The sequence below is a fragment of the Peromyscus maniculatus genome, chromosome 2, assembly GCF_049852395.1.
Source record: "Peromyscus maniculatus bairdii isolate BWxNUB_F1_BW_parent chromosome 2, HU_Pman_BW_mat_3.1, whole genome shotgun sequence".
Classification (NCBI taxonomy): domain Eukaryota; kingdom Metazoa; phylum Chordata; class Mammalia; order Rodentia; family Cricetidae; genus Peromyscus; species Peromyscus maniculatus.
Genome location: NC_134853.1, coordinates 59,980,637 through 60,004,657, shown reverse-complemented (window position 1 = coordinate 60,004,657; position 24,021 = coordinate 59,980,637). Strand labels below are relative to the sequence as shown.

Below are 24,021 nucleotides of genomic sequence, written 5' to 3'. Positions count from 1 at the left end.
TTACAGATACCCCTAGATAATTGTCAGCCAATCACGGTCCTGTGCCCTAGAAATCCACTCACACCAACCTCTACTATGATAAAAATTCTACCCTGCCTGGGCTCAGAGCTCTCTGCTCTCACTGCTGCGTGGGACAGACAGACCAAGCCCCGGAGTTTGAAAATAAAGGCTCTTTGCTTTTACATGCAGGACTCAGTCTCCCTGGTGGTCTTTTGGGGGTCCCTGAGATCTGTACATAACAATATTATTGTGATGATAGGGATTTGAATAGATCAAAGACTAAATTACAGTTTCTTGCTATAGAGCTAGGATTCTTTATAAAAGATTTAATATGATCACAGTCTTATACCATGGCTCTCAAACATCAGGAAGACTCAAAGAAATAATCATAGGTTGCTAAAGATAGTTTGTAAATATTTATGAGTAGTAATAGACATCTACAACTTATTTTTCTTTTTTCAAGACAGGGTTTCTCTGTGTAATTTTGGTGCCTGTCTTAGATCTCGCTCCGTAGACCAGGCTGGCCTCGAAGTCAGAGATCTGCCTGCCTCTGCCTCCTGAGTGCTGGGATTAAAGGTGTGCGCCACCACTGCCTGGCTGCAATTTTATTTTTAACATGGAAACTTATATTATTCAAATGGAATCACAGTTATCTCCATTAGATCAGTGGCAGAGGACAAATAGCAAAACCACCCTTCTGTTTATTCACAATACTTAACTTACTGCTAAGAACATTGAAAATATAAACTCTGAAATTATGTGCAGGGTTACTCCAATAAAAAGTGAAAAAGAGAAGGAAGTGGTCGAGGAAAGTGAAGGAGAGCAAACACTTCACTGATTTTTCCTTTTTGGGAGCTTTTAATCACACAATCCCAAGGAACTTCTATTGACAGAAGATTCTTCAGTATGAACTGTAAAAGTATTATAAAATGGAAAATAGTGAAAATGTCCACCAACAGTAGGACATTGTAAATTAAAATAGGATAAAAACAATGACACTGAAATGACTAGACTAAGGTAACACCATCCTGTCCCAATGTTATTTTGTGCCTGCCTGGTCACTCCTCAGCCTTCTACCCCCACAGTCACATTTATCTTGGCACTGCTTCTGGGACTGTCCATGACCTTGGCCATGGTCCATACATAACCCTGGGTCTTGCAAAGAAAGCAGATGTTAGCAGGCCACTTTAAACCTCATTGATGTCATACATACACCACACACCTAGAGCGCTGATGTAATTATGATTTTTTTTTTTTTTTAATGCTGCCTTGAGCTTGGGCACCAAGAGACTACCTAGAGTCATGAGTTGCTCTTGGTCTGGCCATCAATAGAGGGGACTTAAAACTTTTAATTGGCTAATAACCAAGGTTGTCAATAACTACCTTGTGTGGATCATTTCAACATGAAGGGGAAAGTGTCCTGAAATTTCTAACTAGATTGTCTATTACAATTTTTGTACTGAAACAGTAAGTGGAGGAGCAGGGAGCATTTAAAAGATGTAATAGCTATGGTTTGAAAACCTGTAGCTATCAATATTATACAGTGCAGGAGAAAACTATAGACCAGACAATGTTGGTCCTGTGACAACGATGATGGTGGTGGATGATTTGCAAATAGGTTTTGTTAAAGTAGCTCTCCTTCTCTCTCTCTCTCTCTCTCTCTCTCTCTCTCTCTCTCTCTCTCTCTCTCTCTCTCTCTCTCTCTCCCTCTCTCCCTTGAGACAAGGTCTCTCCCTATATAGCCCTGGCTGTCCTGGATTTCACTGGGTAGGTCAGGCCTTAAACTCCTTGAACTCACGGAGATCAACCACCTCTGACTTTTGCGTCCTACGATTCAGGTGTGCACCACCACACCCAGTCCTACTTTCATTTTTTTTCAAAGCTAAAAACAGTAAGTTTATAGGCACTCTCTAGTACTTGCTTTCTCTTCCTATTTATTTCTTTTCCTAATCATGAAAAGAGGAACATTCACCCCTCTCACCTGAAAGTTCTAATAAAATTAAGGGAACAAAGGATATACTGATACTGAGAATTTCATATTCTATCTTTAAAAACCTCCCACATGACAAGCTTCTTATTAACTAACTGATAGAGTACAGCCATCCTTTGGTGATTGACTGCCAGATATCTTGGAGCTCCACAATCTTCAGAAACTCAGGGCCTCTTGCATACAGTGGTGTGCTATTTCCATGCATCTTCCACACACCCTTCGTACACTGTAAATCATCTCTATAACCTGTAATCTCTGTTACAAGGCAAAAGCCATCTTCGTAGCTGTTAGTGTATTATTTGAGATAATATGAAAAATAAATTTGTTCATGTTTAGTGCAGATGTGATTTCTTTTCTTTGAATATTTTTGTCCCTGCAGTCCAAGGTTATACATTTATGGGTAGGCTACATTTTATCGAAGTGCTGAAGTTTGTTTTTAGCAAAATGATAAGCTAACAGTTAAGATGACCACCCTAATAAGGAAACAAAAATATTTCCCTATAGCTAAGAAAACAATATAGTTTTTATATAGCCCTAAACAACAGTTCTCTATCACTTGGGAATCTTCAAGTGAAAACTAAAAAAAAAAAAAAAATTAAAAAAACAAAACAAACAACAACAAAAACAAACAACCAAAGTGGCAGGTAAGTATGGTACAATAGCATTCAAGCATTAGATTATACAATATTCAATATTCCTTCAAAAGCTCTGAGATTATAACCCAATTTTCATTCTTTTATTAAACAATTAAATTAGAATCTCTTTCCTAAAGACTGACATAATTATTGCTAACAAAAACAAACATGAAAATAATTAACAAAGGAATATTACATTTCACCACAGGAATACCTAAAGAGTATTGTAATTTTTTTTTTTTTAAAGATTTATTTATTTATTATGTATACAGTGTTCTGTCTGCACATGCCTGCAGGCCAGAAGAGGGCACCAGATCTCATTACAGATGTTTGTGAGCCACCATGTGGTTGCTGGGAATTGAACTCAGGACCTTTGGAAGAACAAGCAGTGCTCTTAACCTCTGAGCCATCTCTCCAGCCCCCGAGTACTGTAATTTTATGATAGCAATTGTAATAAGTTGAATATAATGAATCATAACTCTATGGACTATTCTGTAAATTGAAGAGTTAAGTAAAATTGGATTGCCAACAAATTCAACAATTTGAGAACATTGCAAATATACTTAACTCTTTTTTTGAAACTGGAACTGCAGATATTGACTTGATCAAGCTTTCTGGTGGAAGAGCCAATATTCTGGAAAGCTAAAAGCAAAAAAGAACAAAACAGGATAAAATTGTTGATTTATCTATTCTAGAGTGAATGGAATACTACTAGCAACAAAAGAAATGTCATTAACACATTTAACATAAATGAAGCTCAAATACATGATATCAAGTAAAACCCATATTAAAGAATATATATAGTATGATACAATGTTTCTGATAGCCTAGAAAACAAAAAACTATCAGACTGAGGTAAAGATTTGTGGGTGTTAGGGGTTGAGTATAACATAATTGTTTGAATGTAAAGTAGCAAGCAGAACTACTGTGGTGGTATTCCAATTGTACTGAAATGTGATTTTGACTGTATGTTAATAAATAAAGTTGCCCGGGGGTCAGAGCTATTAGAGCTATAGACAGAGTGTGGCGGTGGTGGCACATGCCTTTAATCCCATAGATCTCTGTGTGTTCAGGGATACAGCCAGCATTGGAGACATATGCCTTTAAGACCTAGGGGGCTGTACATTCAGACAGTGACGAGGAAGTCACGTGTTTGGGTTTACAACCAATGAGAAGGCAGAATGACTATGAAACAACTTACACACAGGAAATAGCTCTTTTTTTCGGGAAGCTGGGACACCGCAGGAGGAAGGGTGAGATTTTAGCTCTGAGCTCTGACCTCTTGGCTTTCTCTTTTACATTGTTTCTGTATTTCTTATTTAATAAGACGGTTGGATACATCTACAAACTACTTATCTTTCAATGGATTTTTTGTTTGTCAATTTATAAGAAAAATCTAAATAAATGAAAAAAGATATGAATCACTGAGAATCCAAAAATATTTTTCATTAAGAAATACTTATTGAGTAGCTAATGTGTAGCAGGCAGTATTTTAGGAGTTGATGCTATAACAATAAACAAAACAGAAAAAAAGTTTTATGGCACTTAACAGTAACAAGTAAATATTAGTGAAAAAAATCTGATCCCCATGCCCAAACCTTAAGGTTTACTCATCAGAATAGCAGGAATAACAAAACAAAACAAAAAATAAACCAAACCAAGGCAAAGGCCATGATATAACTCAGTGTTGTTGCACTAACCACTTGCCCTAGGTTTGGTATGTATGAGGCCCCAGATTGCTCCTTAGCACACAAATAATAAGTAAGCGGAAACAGGTGCATGAAGCTTCTTTCCTGCTTATGTTAAGTTTGGTAGTAGAGGCATTTCCATGTTCAGAGCAATCCTGTGACAGGCACATAGGATTTAGTTCTTCCTTGGGCATGTGGCATACGAGAGAGAACTTTGGAGAGAGAACTTTGTTAAGTAGTCAGAGACCATTACAGAAAACCACAACCAATCATAGTGCAGTTGTGGAGCTCAACCTCAAAACTTTGGTGCAAGAAATTTAAGAGACGGCTTCTGGGAACTGGGAATTGCACTGTGAAGAGTGAGAAAGGAGAAGAGTTTATAGAAGATTGTACCAACAGGGCTGGGACAAGGCTCAATTGGTAAAGTGTTTGCCATGAACGCATGAGGACCTGGGTTTGGAACCCTAGCATTCTTCTAAGAGCTGAGCATGGTGACACATGTCTGTAACTCCAGTGCTGGTGCATTAGGGATGGGGAAGAAAAGGGCCTAAAGCTGGGTATGAAATAGCCAAGCTGATCAGATGAGGAGGAGGGTGGGGGAGGGGAAAGAATGTGATTAAAAATACAATGCATGAATTTTCTTTTTTTTTTTTTTTTGCATAAAAAAGGGTAGGGCTGTGAGCTAGTGTCAGCAAACCAGTTGACTTGCTTGAGGAACATTTGTAAGACAATGTTGCCCATTCATTGGGAAAGAAATAAGGATTGTACCTATTTTAGGAAGGAGACCACTCCTGACTGCCACACAGACAAGGAATTCTGGTATAGGTAACCAAGAAAAATTCCAGCAACACCTTGATAATGCCAATGAGAATTTCTGAAAAGTTGTGTCTGCAGTAGCTAAGTGACTAAAACTTCAATGGCTGTGAGTTCAGAATGTTATAGATCCAGAGCCTAATTACAATTCATCTTGGTCACCTCCCACCACTGGACCTAATATCCTCCTCCTACTGGTCAAACATAACATCCTGACAAACAGATAAAACCTTCTGGGGTGCATTAACTAAACAAAACCCTAGCTTCCCACCCAGCACAGGACAAAAAGTGTTGTCAGATAGCATCCAAGGGCCACAGAAGAGTTAACCCCATCTTATTGTAACCTACCTCGCCAATGATTCCACCAATATATTTTAAAATGCTTTGGTTTACAATTTTCTTTGTTCTGTTACTGTAAAAACTCCATGAAACTGCTTCATATTGGACCTATGGAAACTGAGGTACCACAAATCCATGTTCCCTCAAATTTAGCTCTAGAATAAACTATCTCTTACCCCCTTAGAGTTGAGAGCTGTAGATTAGCATCGACAATAGTTATGATAGGTGTTAATTTCCTGCCATGGTAGAACTAAAAGCTGGTCACATAAAGATGAGAACAAAGAAAGCAGAGGCTAATTCATGGCTTACAGATCCTGCCAAGGGCTAAGAACGGGCAACTCCTGCAAGGTGCACTGACTAGCAATGCCCTCCTGGGATAAAGGTCAGCAGAGAGTCATAGTCAACAGCTCAAAAGGCAAGTCAAAGATAGAGAAAAGGGGGTTCAAAGTATGATCACCTCCCTAATTGAGCAAACAGTGCATAACAACCTGTGATCAGCTCCCTCATGGGCCAGAGAGACATGCACAGCCATTAGAGAAACCTTGAAACACCTACCCCACCTCCCACCACTCACACAAACAGCCACAGACTTCCCGGCTCTGGATTTCTTTTCCCTCCCATTCCTGAGGTAGAAGCCTGCCTCAATAAATAAAAAACAAACAAACCAAAAACCAAAAACATCGTTTCATTCTCTCTGTCTCTCAGTCTTCTGTATTTCTTGTATTTTGGGCTGTTGCCTGTCCTATGCAAAGAATTCAGCTAACCCCAGAATCACCATTACACCTTGGGCTCCCTGGCTAGCCAGTCTAGCTGAACGGGTAAACTCCAGGTTCAGCAAGAAAACCTGTCTCAGAAAACGAGGTGGACAGTGACTAAGAGAAACACACTCACATCAATGCATAACAAACTAAAAAATAACAAAAGAGAAACACCCAAACTCTGGCCTCTCCACATAAAGGAACACACAAATAGACATTAAAGTCATCGATATAAACTGGAGCTTAATTCCTAAAGTACTGCCTAAGAAGCATATGCAACATCTTCCAGAATTGTCTAAAACAACTCAGCCACACTGAGCTTAGCTATGTCTGCGCTAGCACTAGCAAACTCCAGCAGGATGGGCTGCTGTGAACAAGTGAAGGGGACAGGTCAAGTGTCTTTCTCCACCTTATTTCTTTTGAGATAAAGTCTCTCACTGAACCAGAGCCGCCGGACCCACCTGCTTCTGTTTCCACCTCCCAGAATTGTGGTTTCAGACTTCCTTAGCCACGCCCGTTTTTTTTTTTTTTTTTTCCTACAGACGCTGGAAATTCGAACTCAGGCTCTTCTACCCAAGGAGCCATCTCCGCAGCCCTTAGCATGATTTTATTTTTTAGAGACAGGGTTACTCTGTGTAACAGCCCTAGCTGTCCTGGAACTCGCTCTGTAGGCCAGGCCGGCCTCGAACTCCCAGAGATGCACCTGCCTCTGCCTCCCACTGCTGGGATTGAAGGTGTGCGCCGCCACGCCCCTTAGCATGGTTCATAAATCACCTACTTTATCCAACGCTCTAATGTATCCTATTTAGAAATGAACTAAACTACAAGGTTACTCGGTGGATGCAAACAATGACTGCGAACGAACGAGGAGCACGAATTTCCACAGGGTCTGCTCATGGCCCATAGCCATTCCTCCCGGGTTAAAGCACGACGAACGGGAATGCCAAGACCGGAAAGCACCCAAGGCCTGCGCGGGCCTTTCGCCTCCGCAGCTCGGGCAGAAGGCAGAGCCGGCCTAGGCGGCAACCTGCCCGCCCGGCTCCCGCGGGCTCGCCGCTCGCCACAGTACCTGACAGGCGATCGACCTACGAAAGGCGCACGCCATGCCGCCCCGACGCCCGCCTCCACACGCCCCGCCTCCGCGCCGGAAGTCGCCTCCGCTTCCGCAAGGGCGCCCGGAAGTGCTCAGTGCGCAGGCACACGGAGCCGTGGAGTATGGCTACTTCCTCGGTGTCCAAGGTACGTGGGGGTGGCGCTTGCCATGGCTCCTTGGCAAGCACGGCGAGGCGGAGGTGTGACGGGCGTTGGCTCTGGCTCCGGGGTGAGCAGAATCCAGGCGGCTTTGCCCAGGTCCGGGTTCGAGGCCACCTTTGCTTTGGCCACCTAGGCCGTGGCGCCTTGGCAAGCCGGCCGGCTGCCCCAAGAATACGCCGCTTCCCCTCCGCTCCCCGACTTTTTTTTTCCCTGCATAAGTACTTACTGTGAGTTTAGTTACCGAAATACAGACGTAAACAAAATATGTCAGTACTCAAATATTAATAAGCAGCTGATCTTGAATTGCCCGTCTTACTAAGGGGAAAAGTTCTGAGAGAAGAGGGACGAACCAAGATTGCTAGGAGACCAGCGAAGCTTTTGGAGTGACAGTTTGGCTGAGACCTGAAAAATGAAGAGTCTTGGCGGGAATGTGAAGCGTGAGGGTGGGAGAGCAGAGCGACATGTTCTTTGCCTTAGAATGTAGAAATAAAGGAACGGATTAAATAGAAGAATCGGGACAACCCGAAAGTGGAGAACGGAGCATTAGGAAAAAAACGAGAACAAAAATGTAATTCATGTGAGTGTTTGTGCTGGGGCGTCAAGGACTGCGCACATAGCAAGGGAGTGCCAATCAAAATGTAGTTATCAGAGGAGAAATCCTAGGGTTGTGTCGCCCCCTAGCAGGCAGTGGCTATTTACATTTGAATTAAGATAACTTAAAATTAGTTTACCATTAGCATGAACCCTGTTTCAATAGCACATCAGAACAGCTGTTTGGCATTTACGTTAAAGAAAGTTCTACTGGACTATGTTACTATGCCATGTAAAGAACGACTTATTTTAAGTACAGAGGGATACTCCTGAGTGAAGCTGTCTGATAAAGCTGAAAATACAAGGTTCTGGAAGGTTTTGTGTTTGGAGTTGAAGGGGGGACACTGAGCTGGATTGTCCTTTTTCTAAGAGATTTATTAGAAGTGATATTAATACCATAGGCAGGCAGGCAGGCAGCATGGCAGAGGCTGTGAGGAGAATTCTGGCCCACATGGCAGAGGGAGTCCCTTTAAAGTTTTCACAGGATGAGGGTTCTGGAAGAGATTGAAATGGTTTCTGTTTTGACCCACAGTCCATGGCTGCTAGCGGTAACCAGGGAATCTCAGTTCATGAATTTTAGGTGATTGATAAAACATCTTTCCTAGTTGGGCAAATCTGAGGAACAGGGAAAATAAGAGTATAGAAACAAGTTACTTTAGTTCAAGAAACCAAATTACAGTTACAGACATTGTCATAGTTCATCCAAAATGGTCCGGTCTGCTCCCCCAAGTGCTGGCAGTAATGGTGTGCACCATCACACCCAGTCCCTAGTTTAAGATTTTGATAGGACTGACTGGCTGGTGCTAGATTTAACTGCACGAGTACTTTTATTAGTGCTATTCCTGTTTTTTGTTTGTCCTTGGCTACAAAGTTCCAGATGTTGTGGTGCCCTATCTCCTCCTCATGTTTGTTTCATAAAACTTCATTTCTTCTTCTATAATTTGTGCATCCTGATCAAGTGCTCTACCACTTAGCTGCATACCCAGCCCTAGAGTTTAAAGCCCATTTAAACTTAGAGAAAATTATATATAAATTATATATATATAATATATTATATATATAAATATAATTTGCCTTCTAACAGATAGCTACATTGGTGATTGACTATGAAGTAGACCTTATATTAATAACCTTTAAGGACTATTTCAGCAGTTCATGGGACTACCAACATTTTAATTTATTTTTCTTCTTAAACCTATCAAGTATTGTTATTTCTCTTTTCATATACATATACACACACACGTGTGTGTGTGTGTGTGTGTATGGTTTTTTTTTTTTCTTTTCTATTTTGTTGTTTTTCAAGACAGAGTTTCTCTGTAGAACAGTTCTGGTTGTCCTGGAACTTGCTCTGTAGACCAGGCTGTAGAGATCTGCCTGTTTCTGCCTCCAGCGAGCTGGGACTAAAGGCGTGCGCCACTACTACCTGGCTGCTCTTCATACTTTTGGCTGATGGCCTTCCAGTCTAACATGGTTGACCATGTTACCATTCACGTGTTTATATTAATATTTGTTGCTTGTATCATGTCCTTGTGCTAATATTCATTATGTTAATATCCATTCAAGAGCCCTTCATGTTTTGCTGCATCAGTGCTGCCCCTACTGATTTGCAGGTCCATAGGGAAAGGATGTAGTAATAAGTTTGTCATGGTACAAGGTACTTTTAAAAAATATTTACAAGTAGTTCATATAGCTTTACTAGTTGCAAATATAAGAATACAAGGTACAACTTAATTTGGAACATGCTATCCACATGGCCACTTTATATTTTACACAGCTATCTAATACTAGTCAGAGATGACTTTTTTTTATCATGTTTTATTTCTTCTTTAATTTTCCATATAAATGGAAATCTTAGGAGACTATCCATGAATTATAACTTACTTTTTTGTAGAATACACCACAATTAGAAACTTAGGAGCCAATAGTCAAATGTAATAATAAGACATTTAATGTAGCTATAGAAAATTACCATAAAAATAGCTGGGGTGTGGGGGGGAGAGGGGTGGTGGTGGTGGGTGGTGGTGACTGCAGCGGTGGCGGTGTTGGTGGTGGCACCCGCCTTTAATCCCAGCACTCGGGAGGCAGAGTCAGGCAAATCTCTGTGAGTTTGAGTCCAGCCTAATCTACAAAGTGAGATCCAGGACAGGCTCCAAAGCTACACAGAGAAACCCTGTCTCGAAAAACCAAAAAAAAAAAAAAAAAAAAAAAGAAAGGAAGAAAATTACCATTAAATTACTTAGCAAGTATTTATTCATTCTGTATACCAATCATCTAATGTATTTGTTAGTACTATCATAAACATTGAGGAGGTGGTTAGAAATAAAATATATCTGTCCTGTAAATGTACTCACAGTTTATATTCAAGCAAAGATGTTTGAATCCTGGAATCTCAGGAGAAGCATTTCTTTCTTCTTTTTTTTAAAAGATTTATTTATTATGTATACAGTGTTTTACCTGCACGTACCCCTGCCTGCCATGAGAGGGCACCATATCTCATTACAGATGGCTGTGAGCCACCATGTGGTTGCTGGGAACTGAACTCAGGACCTCTGGAAGAACAGCCAGTGCTCTTCTGAGCCATTTCTCCAGCCCTGAGAAGCATTTCTTGAGAGAGTATCCAGGATGGTGTCCCTGTCCCTGTCCTATGCTTCCCACTCCCCCTCCTCCCTCTGCCCTGCCCCCAAGAGATGAGGATTTGATTTGGCTTGGTTGCATAGCTATGCTGGCCACAAACTCATGCAAAGGAGGATGATTTGGAACTCTTGGTTCCTCTGTCTCCACAAGCACGAAGATTATAAGTGCATGAACCATGCCCAGGGTTTTTAAATGGTTTATTGTATAGAGCAGGGACCTGGAGTTCACTGTATAAACTAGGCTAGCTTCAAAGGAGGAGAGGTTATATGAGCAAAGGGGACAAGATCATGATGGGGAAATCCACAGAGACCTGAGCTAATGGGAGCTCACTGACTCTGGCCTGACAGCTGGGGAACCTGCATGGGACCGAACTAGGCCCTCTGAATGTGGGTGACAGTTGTGTGACTTGGGCAGTTTATGGAGCCACTGGCAGTGGTACCAGGAGTTATCCTTCGTGCATGAACTGGCTTTCTGGAGCCCATTCCCCATGGAGGGAGGCCGTGCTCAGCCTTGATGCAGCAGAGAGGGGCTTGGTCCTGACTCACCTTGATATGGCAGACTTTCTGACTCCCCATGGGAGGCCTTGCCCTCTCCGGGGACTGAATAGGAGGTCTGGTAGAGGAAAGATGGAGGGGGGATGGGGGGGGGACGGGACGGGACGGGACTGGGGACTGTGGCTGGTATCTAATATGAAAAAAGAACTCTTAAAAAGACAAAAAAAAAAAAAACTAGGCTAGCTTCAATCACAACAGTTCTCTTGTCTGAACTTCCTAAGGATTACATTGATGAACGATGAGTTTTGCGCCAAACTGTAATGGATAAATGGAAAGGAGTTTATTAATTGAAAAAATGTTGCATGAAATAAGAGCCAAAATTATATACTTACATCCTGGTTGTAGATACTTAGAGTTAATTAAATAAATCATTTTGGAATGTGAGAGTATCATATTTTTAACTTAATCTTTATTTATTTATTTTTACCTTTTTGTTTTTTTAAGACAGACTTTCTCTTTGTAGCCCTGGCTGTCCTTAAATGAACTCTGTAGACCAGGCTGGCCTTGAATTCAGAGATCTGCCTGCCTCTGCCTCCGAATGCTGGGATTAAAGGTGTGTGCCACCACTTCCTGGCACTTAATCTTTATTTTAATGTATATTAATGTTATTTTCCTTCTAAGTTTTATGAAACTTGAACTAAAAAAGTTTGCCTACCTCTCAGAGCAGGTCCTAAAGAGTGTGAGGGCAACCGAGGGGACTGAGGGAAAAAAATGGATAATTCTTTTTTTCCCCCCATTTTTATTTATTATTTATTTTTCTATTATCAGCTTGATACAGTATAAATCCCCCCCAATGTCATTTATTGAAGGAGGAGGAGATCTTTTTTTTTTTTTTTTTTTTGATTTTCGAGACAGGGTTTCTCTGTGTAGCTTTGCGCCTTTCCTGGAGCTCACTTGGTAGCCCAGGCTGGCCTCGAACTCACAGAGATCCACCTGGCTCTGCCTCCCGAGTGCTGGGATTAAAGGCGTGCGCCACCACCGCCCGTCTTGGAGATCTTAAATACAGGCTTGCAGCACAATGGGAGAACCCCAGAGGGCAGAAGTTCGCTGCTGATGTTTTACAATCTTGCATCTAAGCTGTTAACCCCCATTATGCAGGATACACAGACAAGGAACTTTCCTTAATCAGGAGGGTGGAACCGGGCAGGGAATTAGCATAGGACGGATATCAAGGTCAGCAAGCAAGGCAACAGTTACCCAAAGGGGGGGGGGGACGACACCAGGGCCCTACAGGTGAAATGGATAATTCTTGAAGCCTCTTCCCTTCTGTATTTCAAAGAAAAGTGTTAGGATTTCTTAGAACCTGAAAGAAATATACCCTACCCCAACTCCCCTTTTAAAGATCTTGTTTATTTCCAAAGTATTTGGGTAATTAGATTTGTCTGCTTTGCCTAATGTGACTTTTTGCTTTATTCCTTCCTTCCCTTTTTGCTTAAATAGGGCTGTTTTGTGTTTAAACCAGACTTCAAGAAAAGAAAGATCTCTGTGCCAATAGGTAAAGTATCTTCACATCCAGTTTGTTATTTTTTGTTCCCTCAGATCTTCTTAAAGTTTAAGTGTGATTATGAGCAAACCTTCTTAATGTTGGAGGTGATTCAACTTACCAGAAATAGTTTAAAGAAAATTAAGGATTTATTCCTTCATTGTATGTGAGACATATTCCATACAGTGATGTCTGAAACTACAGCAATGTGATTACAGCAAATTTGGTAGTAGTATTTTAAGCATTTATTATGTGCTGGACTGTTCTAATCATTTTTGTTCATTTAATCCCCTCAGCAAACTTTGGGGGTGTGTAGTAGTATTTCCATTACCATATACAAGGATACATAGACAGAAAGAACTTTCTCAGTATTATAATGTTGTAAACATCGTAGAGCTAGGATTTGAACCCATCCTCTGATTTTAGACCCCATGGTCTAACCATTGTTTTATGATACCATTTCATAATGTGAAGCAAGTGTTTTCATAGGACTTTTTTTTTTTTTTTAAGATTTATTTATTTATTATGTACATAGAAGAGGGCACCACATCTCATTACAGATGGTTGTAAGCCACCAAGTGGATGCTGGGAATTGAATTCAGGACTTCTGGAAGAGCAGTCAGTGCTCTTAACTTCTGAGCCATCTCTCCAGCCCCTGCATAGGACTTTTTATGTTGGATTTCAGTTGTAACTTAAGATTTATTAATAGTTTGTAATATCAGCATTTTATGTGTACAGCAGTATAATTTGAGCTTTGCTTTAGAATTTTTAAATTTTTTCTTTCATTGTATTTGGTTTAAGACTAATAGGTATTGCTACAGTTTGAAAAGTTTAAGGAATTGACTGATTATAAGAGAGATGAGATGAGGAAAATCATTCCCACTTTTAGCAGTTACCTTAACTGGCTTCAATACTTGAAGCTGATTGGAGAGAAGGGGGTAGTTTGTATTTTGCCCACCATATGTCCCTGGACTTAAGACATTTCGGTGCATCCCTAAGCAAAACCCGGCAAATCCCCGCACTTAGTAGTGTTTGTGGAATACTGCAGGTCTACCGAAATGGCGGGTGAAGCTGGGAGAAGAGAGAGGCTGGTGGCGGCAGCAGCAGCAGCAACAGGGGAGGGAAGTTTGGCAGCAGGCTAGTTTCCGTCTGCAGCTCCTCACTGTGCTCACGGAAGGACCATGAGAGAGGTGACACTCACAGACTGGTGTCCCACTGCTGCTGTGTCCCAGTTCCCAAGATTATTTTCACTGCATACTTTGATAGACTCGGCACATACATTCATGCCTTTGTTTGCGGTGTAGCATTTTATCACCAGCCTACCCAGTAAAATGACTTTTTGTTTGTTTAAGGCCACCCTAATAGTCTGCTTTATCTTTTAATAGATTGTTGTGCATTCTCTTTTTTGCATCTTAATAACATAACTTTGCCATCTAGACATTATGATGACTTTATTTTGTTGCAAAATGTTTGACAAAATTAAAATACTTGTGGAAACTAAGTCATCTATTATGAGGAACATTCCTTCATATGAAAGAAAATATATTCCAAATGACCAATTCAAGACATAACGCTCCTGAAGGATGCTCCAACTAAAGGATGTAAAATAGATTGAGGAAAATACAAATGTGAAAAAGTAGGGAATTGTAAGGAACAAATGTTTGAGTAAAGGCCAAGCCATTCGTGTTTTTAAATACAGTTTTAAGTTAAATATATCTAGTTATTTAGGGCCTGAACTGTCTTCAGACTTGGAATACTTTTGCTGTGCAGTGGAATTACATTTATCTTTGAGTTGGATATGAATTTTTATAACCATTTAAGAATTGTTGTTTGTTTTCCAGCTCAATCTGTAAACTTGGTTTGATTCAGTTAGTATACCAGTGTTAATTATTTTTGAGATGTGCTAAGATCACTATTGATTTCATAGCATGGCTTTTTTCTTTGGGATTTTTTTATTTTTATGTGTGTATTTTTGCCTGTGTGTATGTCCATACATTGTGCACGTGTCTGGTGCCTGCTGCAGAGGCTGAAAGAGTGTGTTGGATATCCTGGAAGTGTAGCTGCAGATGCTTCAGCATCTGTGGGTGCTGGGAATCCAACCCAGATTCTCTGCCAGAGCAGCAAGTGTTTTAATTGCTGTGCAACCTCTCTACCCCCATGTTTTTGTTTAATTAAAGAATAAAATTGTTTGCTGACAGTGGAGGAGAATTGGTGTGGAAATAGAATTGAACAATAGAACAAATGTGAAAGTTCAAAAACAGTTCAAAGTATACATTAATGTTAGACTAAAAGAGCATCAGATCAATGGAAGGAAGGGCAGAATAGTGAATAAATAATGAGTTTCTGCTCTTTCCAAATTAGAGGTCATAACCTATTACAAGTTATGGAATCACTTCAGTACACTGAAATAGAGCATATTTGCTACAATAGGATGAGAAAAAAAAAAGTTGCTTTATGGAACTCTTATTTTTGTATCTACTAGGTATATATTTGTTAGAATTTCAAAATAATATATTCCTTGATACACATGGTTTTTAAACTTTGAAAAACAATTGCAATAAAAATATTTTAATCAATAGATGTTTGGAGAAAATATTTTTAAAAGAATATAAAATAATACATATGAGGGCAAAGAGCTGGCTCAACTGTTAGAATCACTGGCTCCCTTCTAGAGGACCTGGAGTTGATTCCCAGCACCCACATGGCAGCTCACAGCATCTGTTGTTAGCTCCAGTCAAGGGGATTCAAAACCCTCTTGCTTTCTTTAGCAATGCAAGTACTTTCAACAAAAAAGAAAAGAATACATACTAAATCAAAGACGGAACTAAACTATGTCAATGGAACAAAGACAGTATGAAAAATTATTGAATAGTGATGAGTTGAAAGTAATCATGTAAGGTAAAGAAGATGAAGATGTGGATGAAACTAATGCTGTATATGTACATCTTGAACTGAAAATCATTAAGTAGAAGCTTAGAGATTCATTAGTAAGCAGTAGAACTTTAAAATTTTAAATATCCTTTTTAATATGATACAAATGAGACATAAAATTAAATACAAAAGATAAATTATATTTCTTCAAGTGTACAGAGAAAGATGTATACATAAATACACAATTTTTTGATTTGTAGAAAATGTTTTGACACCCCTGCTCCATGCTGTGTGTCTCTGCACACAGTTTCTTAATTTTATTGTGTTAAAAAAACAAACTGACTTTCTGTTTTTTTTTTTAGAGGATTATTTTAATAATGAGAAACATGTGTCTGAGGACAGTAAACTTCGATTTGAAACGTATCACTTGCTATGGCAACGGATAAAATCTGAAACAGAGGTGAATAATTTCCTTTTTACATTTCTGTAGTAAAATACTGTAGATCTTGCATTTGTTATTTCCCATATTTCTAACGATTATAAGAATCTGCATAGAAGCTGAGAAATAACAATCAAATAGTGCTTTTATACCTCAAAGAAAATAATGTGTCATGTTCTAAATTTTTTGTTTGTTTGTTTTTTTGTTTTTTGAGACAAGGTTTCTTCCTGTAGTTTTGGTGCCTGTCCGGGATCTCACTCTGTAGACCAGGCTGGCCTCAAACTCGAGAGATCCGCCTGGCTCTGCCTCCCGAGTGCTGGGATTAAAGGCGTGGGCCACCACAGCCCAGCTCTAAATATTAAGCATATCCTCAGTTACTGGGACATGATAGTTGCTAAGACAGAGAACTTGACTATGGTGACACTCACTCTTTTTTTTTTTTTTTTGGTTTTTTCGAGACAGGGTTTCTCTGTGTAGCTTTGCGCCTTTCCTGGAGCTCACTTGGTAGCCCAGGCTGGCCTCGAACTCACAGAGATCCGCCTGGCTCTGCCTCCCGAGTGCTGGGATTAAAGGCGTGCGCCACCACCGCCCGGCTGGTGACACTCACTCTTAAATTCAGTTAAGAAATTAGACAAGTCTGAAAGGAAGCGATTTCTAAACTTGTTCTAACATCCAGTTTTCACTGTGTTTTGTTTGTTTTGGTTTCTTCTTGAGACATGGACTTGCTCAGGCTGGCCTAGAACTTACTACATGTTCTGGCTGTGAGTATCTCCAGTATAGCAAGTCGGTAGCTCCAGTGCCAACAGCTTATTCTGCTTAACCAATATGTTGCTATAGCGTTTTGGTTTTGAATGAGAGTTACACACAGCTTTTAGTGGGTGCTGGGAATTCTAACTGAGGACCTTGTGCTCCATCTTTCTGGCTCACCTACTTTCTAGTCTCTTACTGCTTTTCATCTATCCTTATTACTTTATACTTACTTTGCTCATTGATGTTTTTCATGTAGGCCTCAAAGATACTTGAGTTTATGGTTTCCAATTTACGCTATCTTCTAGTTTCTTTTTTTTTCTTAAGATTTATTTTACTTTTAGTTATTGTGTGTATGTGGGTGAGTGAGTGCACACGGGTACAGGTGCCTTCAGATGCCAGAAGGGCACTGGATTCACTGGAGTTAGAGTTAACAGATAGTTGTAAGCCTTCTGCTGGGAACTGAGCGCCAGCCTTCAGTCTGAGCAGTGTGCTCTTTTAACTGCTGAAATACCTCACAAGCTCCTGTCTGTCTTCATTGCTTAACTTAGATTATCATAAAATCCCCATAATGTCTTCTGACATCACACCCTTCTAACCTGCCAATAGCTCTTTGGTGTCGGAGTCATATTAGGAACATTCCCCCATTTCAGGCAAATGCAGCTTTATCCCACCTTTGGGATGGGTTTCATTAACCCTCTTATCAGTACGACCTCCTTTATCTCTGACCTTCACAACAGTACCAAATTAGCCTTCACTCCTTAGAGCTCCTTGGGTGCCCTCCTTAGAGTATGAACTCCAAATCCTTTAAAGTCGTGGTGTTGCACGATCTAGACTTGGACCTGTTTGGGTAGCCTCTTTTCCTCTCTCGTTGGATTCTTTCATGGTCAGCTGGACCAGTGGTTAGCCAGTGTTGTGCTTTCTTTGTTTCTACAGCTTGTCCTTCCACCTTACCTTTGCCTCCTCCCTTCATCCTCTGTATCACCAGGTAGTGCTTTGATTCAGATAAATTACCTCTTCAGCTTCAAGTAGATGGTTCTGGTTTTGTCTACTTACCTTTTTAGGAAAGACTATCTATCATAGACACAAAATGATTAGTGAATTGTTATGGAATGAATAAAAGAGAGATATTTATTTTTATTTATTTGTTCGTTTATTTATTTGGTTTTTCGAGACAGGGTTTCTCTGTGTAGCTTTGCGCCTTTCCTGGAACTCACTCAAAAGAGAATTTTTTTTTAAAGATTTATTTATTTATTATGTATGCAGAAGTGGGTGCCAGATCTCATTACAGATGGTTGTGAGCCACTATGTGGATGCTGGGAATTGAACTCAGGACCTTTGGAAGAGCAGTCAGTGCTCTTAACCTCTGAGCCATCTCTCCAGCCCCAAAAGAGAGATTTTTAAAGGGAGTAATCCAAAGCACTAATCTTCAGAAATTTAAGGAAAACCTTTATTTCATCCAGCTGTTATCCATTTTATATATAATCTTTCTACTGCATCTATGATACTTTTCTTTCTAAAATCAGCAAGGGTCAAAATAGAATACCCCAAAATACACTCCTCTTTTTAGAATTACTTTTCAATTTTTAATTATGTGTATATGTGTTCCTGTGTAGGGGGTATGTGCAGACATGTGTAGATGCCCATGGAAGAGGCCAAATGTGTCAGACTCTTGGAACTGGGGCTAAAAATGGTAATGAGCTGCCATGTCGGTTCTGAGAACTGAACTCAGGTCCTCTAAAAGATCAGTACATTATTTCGTTGGCTAAGCCATGTCTCCCTCCATACACTGTACTTCAGTATATTTCCAGATGGCTCTTCTGAGAAGTTGCAGACACAGGGTGGCTTTGAGAAACCATCTTTGTTAGTGTTTTACTCTCACGTTTCTGCAACTTGCCGCCCTTATTCTTTCCTACCTTACCTCCCAAACTTCACCCTGTCCCCTTCAACCCAAGAAGCCCCACTGACACTTTTTTCTATATATCAGAACACAATGGGTGATGCAGGCCTTCAATCCCAGCACTCAGGAGGCAGAGGCAGGCAGAGCTCTGTAAGTTCGAGACCAGCCTGGTTTATAGCGTGAGTTCCAGGACATCTAGAGCTACACAGAGAAACCCTGTCAAGAAAAAAACAAAACAAACAGAATGTAGTTTAAGCTTCAGCCATCTTGCCCTTTTGTTCTCTCTCAGTACATTGTATGTTACTCATTGTGTGTTAATATACTTGTGTGTTTTTCCCCCTTTTAGTCACTTGCAATACATTGTCTGAATATATTTGTGTGGTTCCCCACCCCTTTTATTGCCGTTCAGTATACTGTGTGATACATTTGTGGGGTTCTTTTACCCTGTTAATCTATTGCCACACAACTAAAATTACTGAACATTCAAAGAGAAGAGAAAATTGAAATTTTCCTGCACGTGATGTGGTAGTTTGGAAGAAAATGGCCCCCAAAGGAGTGGCACTATTGTGAGGTGTGTGGCTTTGTTGGAGTGGGTGTGCCCTTGTTGGAGGAAGTGTGTCACTGTGGAAGCAGGCTTTGAGATCTCACATATGCTTAAGCCACACTCAATATCGCAGAACACCTCCTATTGCCTGCAAGTAAAGATGTAGGACACTCAGCTACTTTCCAGCACCATGTCTGTCTGCACGCCACCATGTCCCACCGTGATGATAATGGACTAAACCTTTGAAACTGTAAGCCAGCCCCAATTAATTGTTTTTCTTTATAAGAGTTACTGTGGTCATGGTGTCTTTTTATAGCAATAGAAACCCTAGCTAAGACACCAGGAAAGGAATGCCAGATTACTACTATTACAATTCATGAAATTTTGTTTTCATTGCAGCAATTACAGGAGGAATTAAATAAAAACCTGTTTGATAATCTAATTGACTTTCTGCAAAAGTCCCATTCTGATTTCCAGAAAAATTCAAGAAATTGGGGTTGTCAAATGAAACTGAGAGAAATTCCCACTGCTGCTCTTATTCTTGGTATGTATGTATCTGTTTATGCATGCTTGCCTATGCATATTTGTTAATTTTTTTTTGTTAGGAGAATAGTGGAAAACGTTTTGTTCTGATAAATTTTTTTTTTTTTTTTTTTTTTGGTTTTTCAAGACAAGGTTTCTCTGTGCAGGTTTGGTGCCTGTCCTGGATCTCTCTCTCTAGACCAGGCTGGCCTTAAACTCACAAAGATCCATCTGGCTCTGCCTCCCATTGCTGGGATTAAAGGTGTGTGCCACCACTGCCCAGCCTGATAAAGCTCTTAAAATTAAAACAACTATGATTTGACTTCATACTTTGTAAATCAATAAGTTTATTATATAGTCATAAATATATACATATATTTATATATATATTATATTCAAATGTTTTTAGAGAAATGAAATTAGAATTCAGTAATAAAACATCAGTGTTTTAGTAGATCTTATTTTTTGTACCTTTTAAAAAAATCATATCTTCATTGAAATTCATTTATAATATTTACTTTATTTCTTGCACTTGATATCTCAATTTCAGATCCTCTTATGTTAATATTGATTGCATAGGGAAAGATTTGTGTAAATTGTATATAAATGTTTCTAATTTACAGGTTATAATTTTTAAAAATACTCATCAATATCTAATTTAGAGCAAATATTTATGTTTCTGGATAATACAAAAATATCTGATTTATTAACAGCATTTTCTCAGGTTTTTTTATACTTTTCTTAATTGAAAATAATTTCTTTCATACAATATATTCTGATCATAGTTTTCCTTCCCATCAACTCCTCCCACATCCTCTCTACCCACCTAATTCCACACCTTCTTTCTTTCTCTCTTTAAAAAACAGACAAAAAAAAAAAAAAGGCCCAAGTAAAACAAAATAAATAAAACAAAAAGCACAATAAACACACACACACACCCAAAAGCAAAACCCATAAAACCACAAAAATCAAAAACCATAACATACACGCAGAAGACCAGTAAGACAAAAATGTCCAAACATAGCACTTGAGACAAGAAGTCTGCAGAAATACCGTTGTTCATTTTGTAATAGTCATCTACTGCTGGATCTGGGACTTGCCTATAAGTGTGGTTAATATACCCAGTGAGATGCCATTGGAGAAAACTTAATTTTTTCTTTGCAAGTAGTTTGGTTTCTTGGTCAGGGACAGCAGCTCATGTTCACTTCCACCTTTGAGCACTGGGACCCTGTCTGACTTGAACCTGTGCAGGCCCTGTGTATACTACCACAGTCTCTCTGAGTTATGTGTGCCAGTCTTGTTTCGTCATGAAGACGTTGTTTCCTTGGTGTCATCCATCCCCTCTGGCTCTTAAAATCTTTCTGCCTCCTCTTCTCCATAGATCCCTAAGCCCTGAGCGGGAGATTTTGATGAAAGCATCCCATTTAGTACTGGGTGTTCTAAAATCTCTCATTCTTTGCACATTGTCCAGTTGTGGGTCTGGGTCTCTAATAGTTCCCATCTACTGCAGAGGAAGCTTCTCTGATGATGACTGAGCAAGGCACTGATCCATGGGTACAGCAAAATGTCATTCGGAGTCATTTTACTGCTGTGTTCCCGTAGCAGCAGAGCAATAGTATTTTGTTTTTCCCTAGGCCCCTGGCCTATCAATTTTCAGGATCTTGGTCACTGAAGCAGTGTCAGGCACAGGCTCCATCTTATAAAGTAGGTCTTAAATCCAGTCAGATAGTGGTTTGTTACTCTTGCATTTGTGCTCCTATTGCAACAGCATATCATGTAGGTGGGTAATCATTGTAAGACTGCAGGGTCTGTAGCTTGGCCTTTCTCCTCAGGTAGCATGCAGAGTACCTTCCAGTACCATGAACACTAGTCAGGAGGGGTAAATGTTCTAGTTAGGCATCAGCTTGGTTTTTTAGTGTTCAGTGAGAACGTGTAGTGTGTAAGCGTTGTATGCAGCAGTAGGGCCTGTCAGTTTGTGGAGAGCAACCAATGGCCTTGTTAATAGCCTAAGTTGTTCGGGAGTTTCTCTTAGTTACTCTTCTACTGCTATGAAAAAGCACCATAACCAAAGCAACTTCTAAAAGAAAGCATTTAATTGAAGGCTTGCTTACAGTGTCTGAGGGTTAGTCCATTGTCATCATGGCAGGGAGCATAGTGTCAGGCAGGCATGGTGATAGAGCAGAAGCTGAGAGCTTATATTCCGATTCAAGGAGGAGTCAGAGCAAGAGAGACTGGGTCTGGTGTGGGATTTTAAAGTATGAAAACATACCCCCAGTAACACATGCACCCCAACAAAGCCACACCTCCAAATCCTTCCTAAACAGTCCACCAACTGAGAATCAAATGTTGAGACTTGGGAATATTGGGGCCATTCACCACAGTTTCCATGGGGCCTCTTTGGCTAGTGACTCACATAGATTTAACCTATTCCTGGCACTGGAGTTTTTACTTGGTGGCAAAAGATGTCTGGTTGGGGCTTTGTCTCCCACATTGTTTTGCTATTCCACTTAAATTTGTTTCATATATGTATATATTTTAAGAAGATTCTACAGTAGTAGGTTTCCATATGACCCCTCAAATGGCACTTAATATTACCTGTCCCTACCCTCTTCCCATCTTTACCCTTCTTCCCTTCCCTCCCCATTTAATCCACTCTCTCCAGTCATTCCCCTGTTTCTCCATAACTACTTATTCTACCACCCCTTCCTTGGAGGTCCTTCCCTCCCCACAGTCCCTTCTCTATGCCTGACCTCAGTGGTTATATGGATTGTAGCATGCCTATTGAAGGCTTAAAAGCTAAGATCCACATCTAAGAGAATACGTGCAATATTATCTTTTTTGGGTCCAGGTAACCTTAGTTAAGGTGATTTTTTTTTAAAGCTTTATTCATTTTCCTGTGACCTTCATTATTTTTTTAAACAGTTGAATAATGTTCCATTGTATAAATGTATAACATTTTCTTTATCCATTTATCCACTGATGAGCATCTAGACTATTTACAGGTTCTGGCTATTGTGAGTAGATATGCCCAAGAGTGGAATAGCTGCATCTTGAGGTGGATCTCTTCCTCGCTTTCGGAGGAAACACTGCACTGATTGCATAGTGGCTGTAAGAGTTTGCACTCCCACCAGCAGTGGACCACTGTTCCCCTTACGCCATATCCTCATCAGCATGAGCTCCCATTGTTTTATTGATCTTGTCCATTCTGACAGGTTTAAGATGAAATCTCAAAGGAATTTTGATTTGCATTTCCCTGATGGCTAAGGATACTGAACATTTCTTTAAGTTTTTTTCAGCCAATTGTGTTTCCCCTTTCAAAAATTCTGTATTGTTATATGGCCTCATTTTTAAATTAGTTTATTTGTTTTCTTGATGTCCAGTTCTTTGAATTCTTTATATTTTAGCTACTAACTCTATTGGATGTGTAAATTGTTAAATATGTATTTGTTTTGTTTTTAGATCCTATTTGCAAGTATTTTATTGAAATTTTTTTATCTTTGTTCATACGGGATATTGGTCTGTAATTTTTATTCTTTCTTGAGTCTTTGGTTTAGATATCAGGTTAATTATGGCCTCGTAAAAAGAATTATACAATGTTCCATTGGTTTCTATTCTGTGAAATAATTTGAGAAGTATTGGCATTAGTTCTTGGAGGGTCTGGTAGAATTCTATATTGGGTTTGTCTATCTCTGCGCTTTTTTTGGTTGGGAGATTTGTAATTACTGCTTCTATTTCACTAGGAATTATACATCTGTTTAAATTGCTTATCTGATATTCATTTAACTTTGGTAAGCTGTATTTATAAAGAAGTTTATTCATTTCTTTTAGGTTTTTCAGTTTGGTTGGATACAGATTTTTAAAGTATGTCATATGATTCTCTGGGTTTTCTTGTCTATTATCATGTCCCCCTTCTCGTTTCTAGTTTTATCAGTTTGCATTTTCCTTCTCCATTCTTTCATTTATTTGACTTGGAGAAACTGACTCCCTCTCCCAGCAGCCATCAATAACTCTTCAGTTAAGGGAGGAACTTGATAATCCCCCTTCCATCTATGCTGGTATTTTTGTTAGCTTAATCCTGTGAAAATATTCTGCATGCAATGGCAGCCTCTCTGACTTAATGGGTATAACTGCACTGTTATGTCTGATTAATATGTTTCTCTACAGGCATCTTTCTCTATGGCTCTTGAGATCTTTCTGCCCCCTCTTCTACAATGCTCTCTGAACCTTGGGTGGAGGGGCTGTGATTAATTCCATTTGGA

General features: G+C 39.8%; 2 protein-coding genes across 5 annotated transcripts in view; one reads left to right on the top strand and one right to left on the bottom strand.

Annotated features, from left to right (window-relative positions):
- Rars2 (arginyl-tRNA synthetase 2, mitochondrial) overlaps positions 1-7,812 on the bottom strand; it is a 47,954-nt gene extending 40,142 nt beyond the window's left edge. The window contains exons 1-2 of one of the 3 annotated variants that reach the window (XM_076564032.1): positions 7,704-7,812; positions 3,194-3,267 (exon numbers count right to left, since the gene is read on the bottom strand). Coding sequence is in view for 2 of the 3 variants with exons in the window: in XM_006975307.4 (XP_006975369.2) it covers positions 3,194-3,267; positions 7,293-7,328 (110 nt within the window). In the remaining variant the exon portion in view is untranslated. Of the gene's footprint in view, positions 1-3,193; positions 3,268-7,292; positions 7,387-7,703 lie in introns of those variants that run through there. The other 2 variants (XM_006975307.4, XM_042270965.2) reach the window with 2 other exon arrangements.
- Orc3 (origin recognition complex subunit 3) overlaps positions 7,389-24,021 on the top strand; it is a 69,414-nt gene continuing 52,781 nt past the window's right edge. For both annotated transcript variants that reach the window (XM_006975309.4, XM_006975308.4), the window contains exons 1-4: positions 7,389-7,462; positions 12,697-12,751; positions 15,973-16,070; positions 19,640-19,784. In XM_006975309.4, coding sequence (XP_006975371.2) covers positions 7,439-7,462; positions 12,697-12,751; positions 15,973-16,070; positions 19,640-19,784 — 322 coding nt within the window. In that variant the 5' untranslated portion in view covers positions 7,389-7,438. The remainder of the gene's footprint in view (positions 7,463-12,696; positions 12,752-15,972; positions 16,071-19,639; positions 19,785-24,021) is intronic.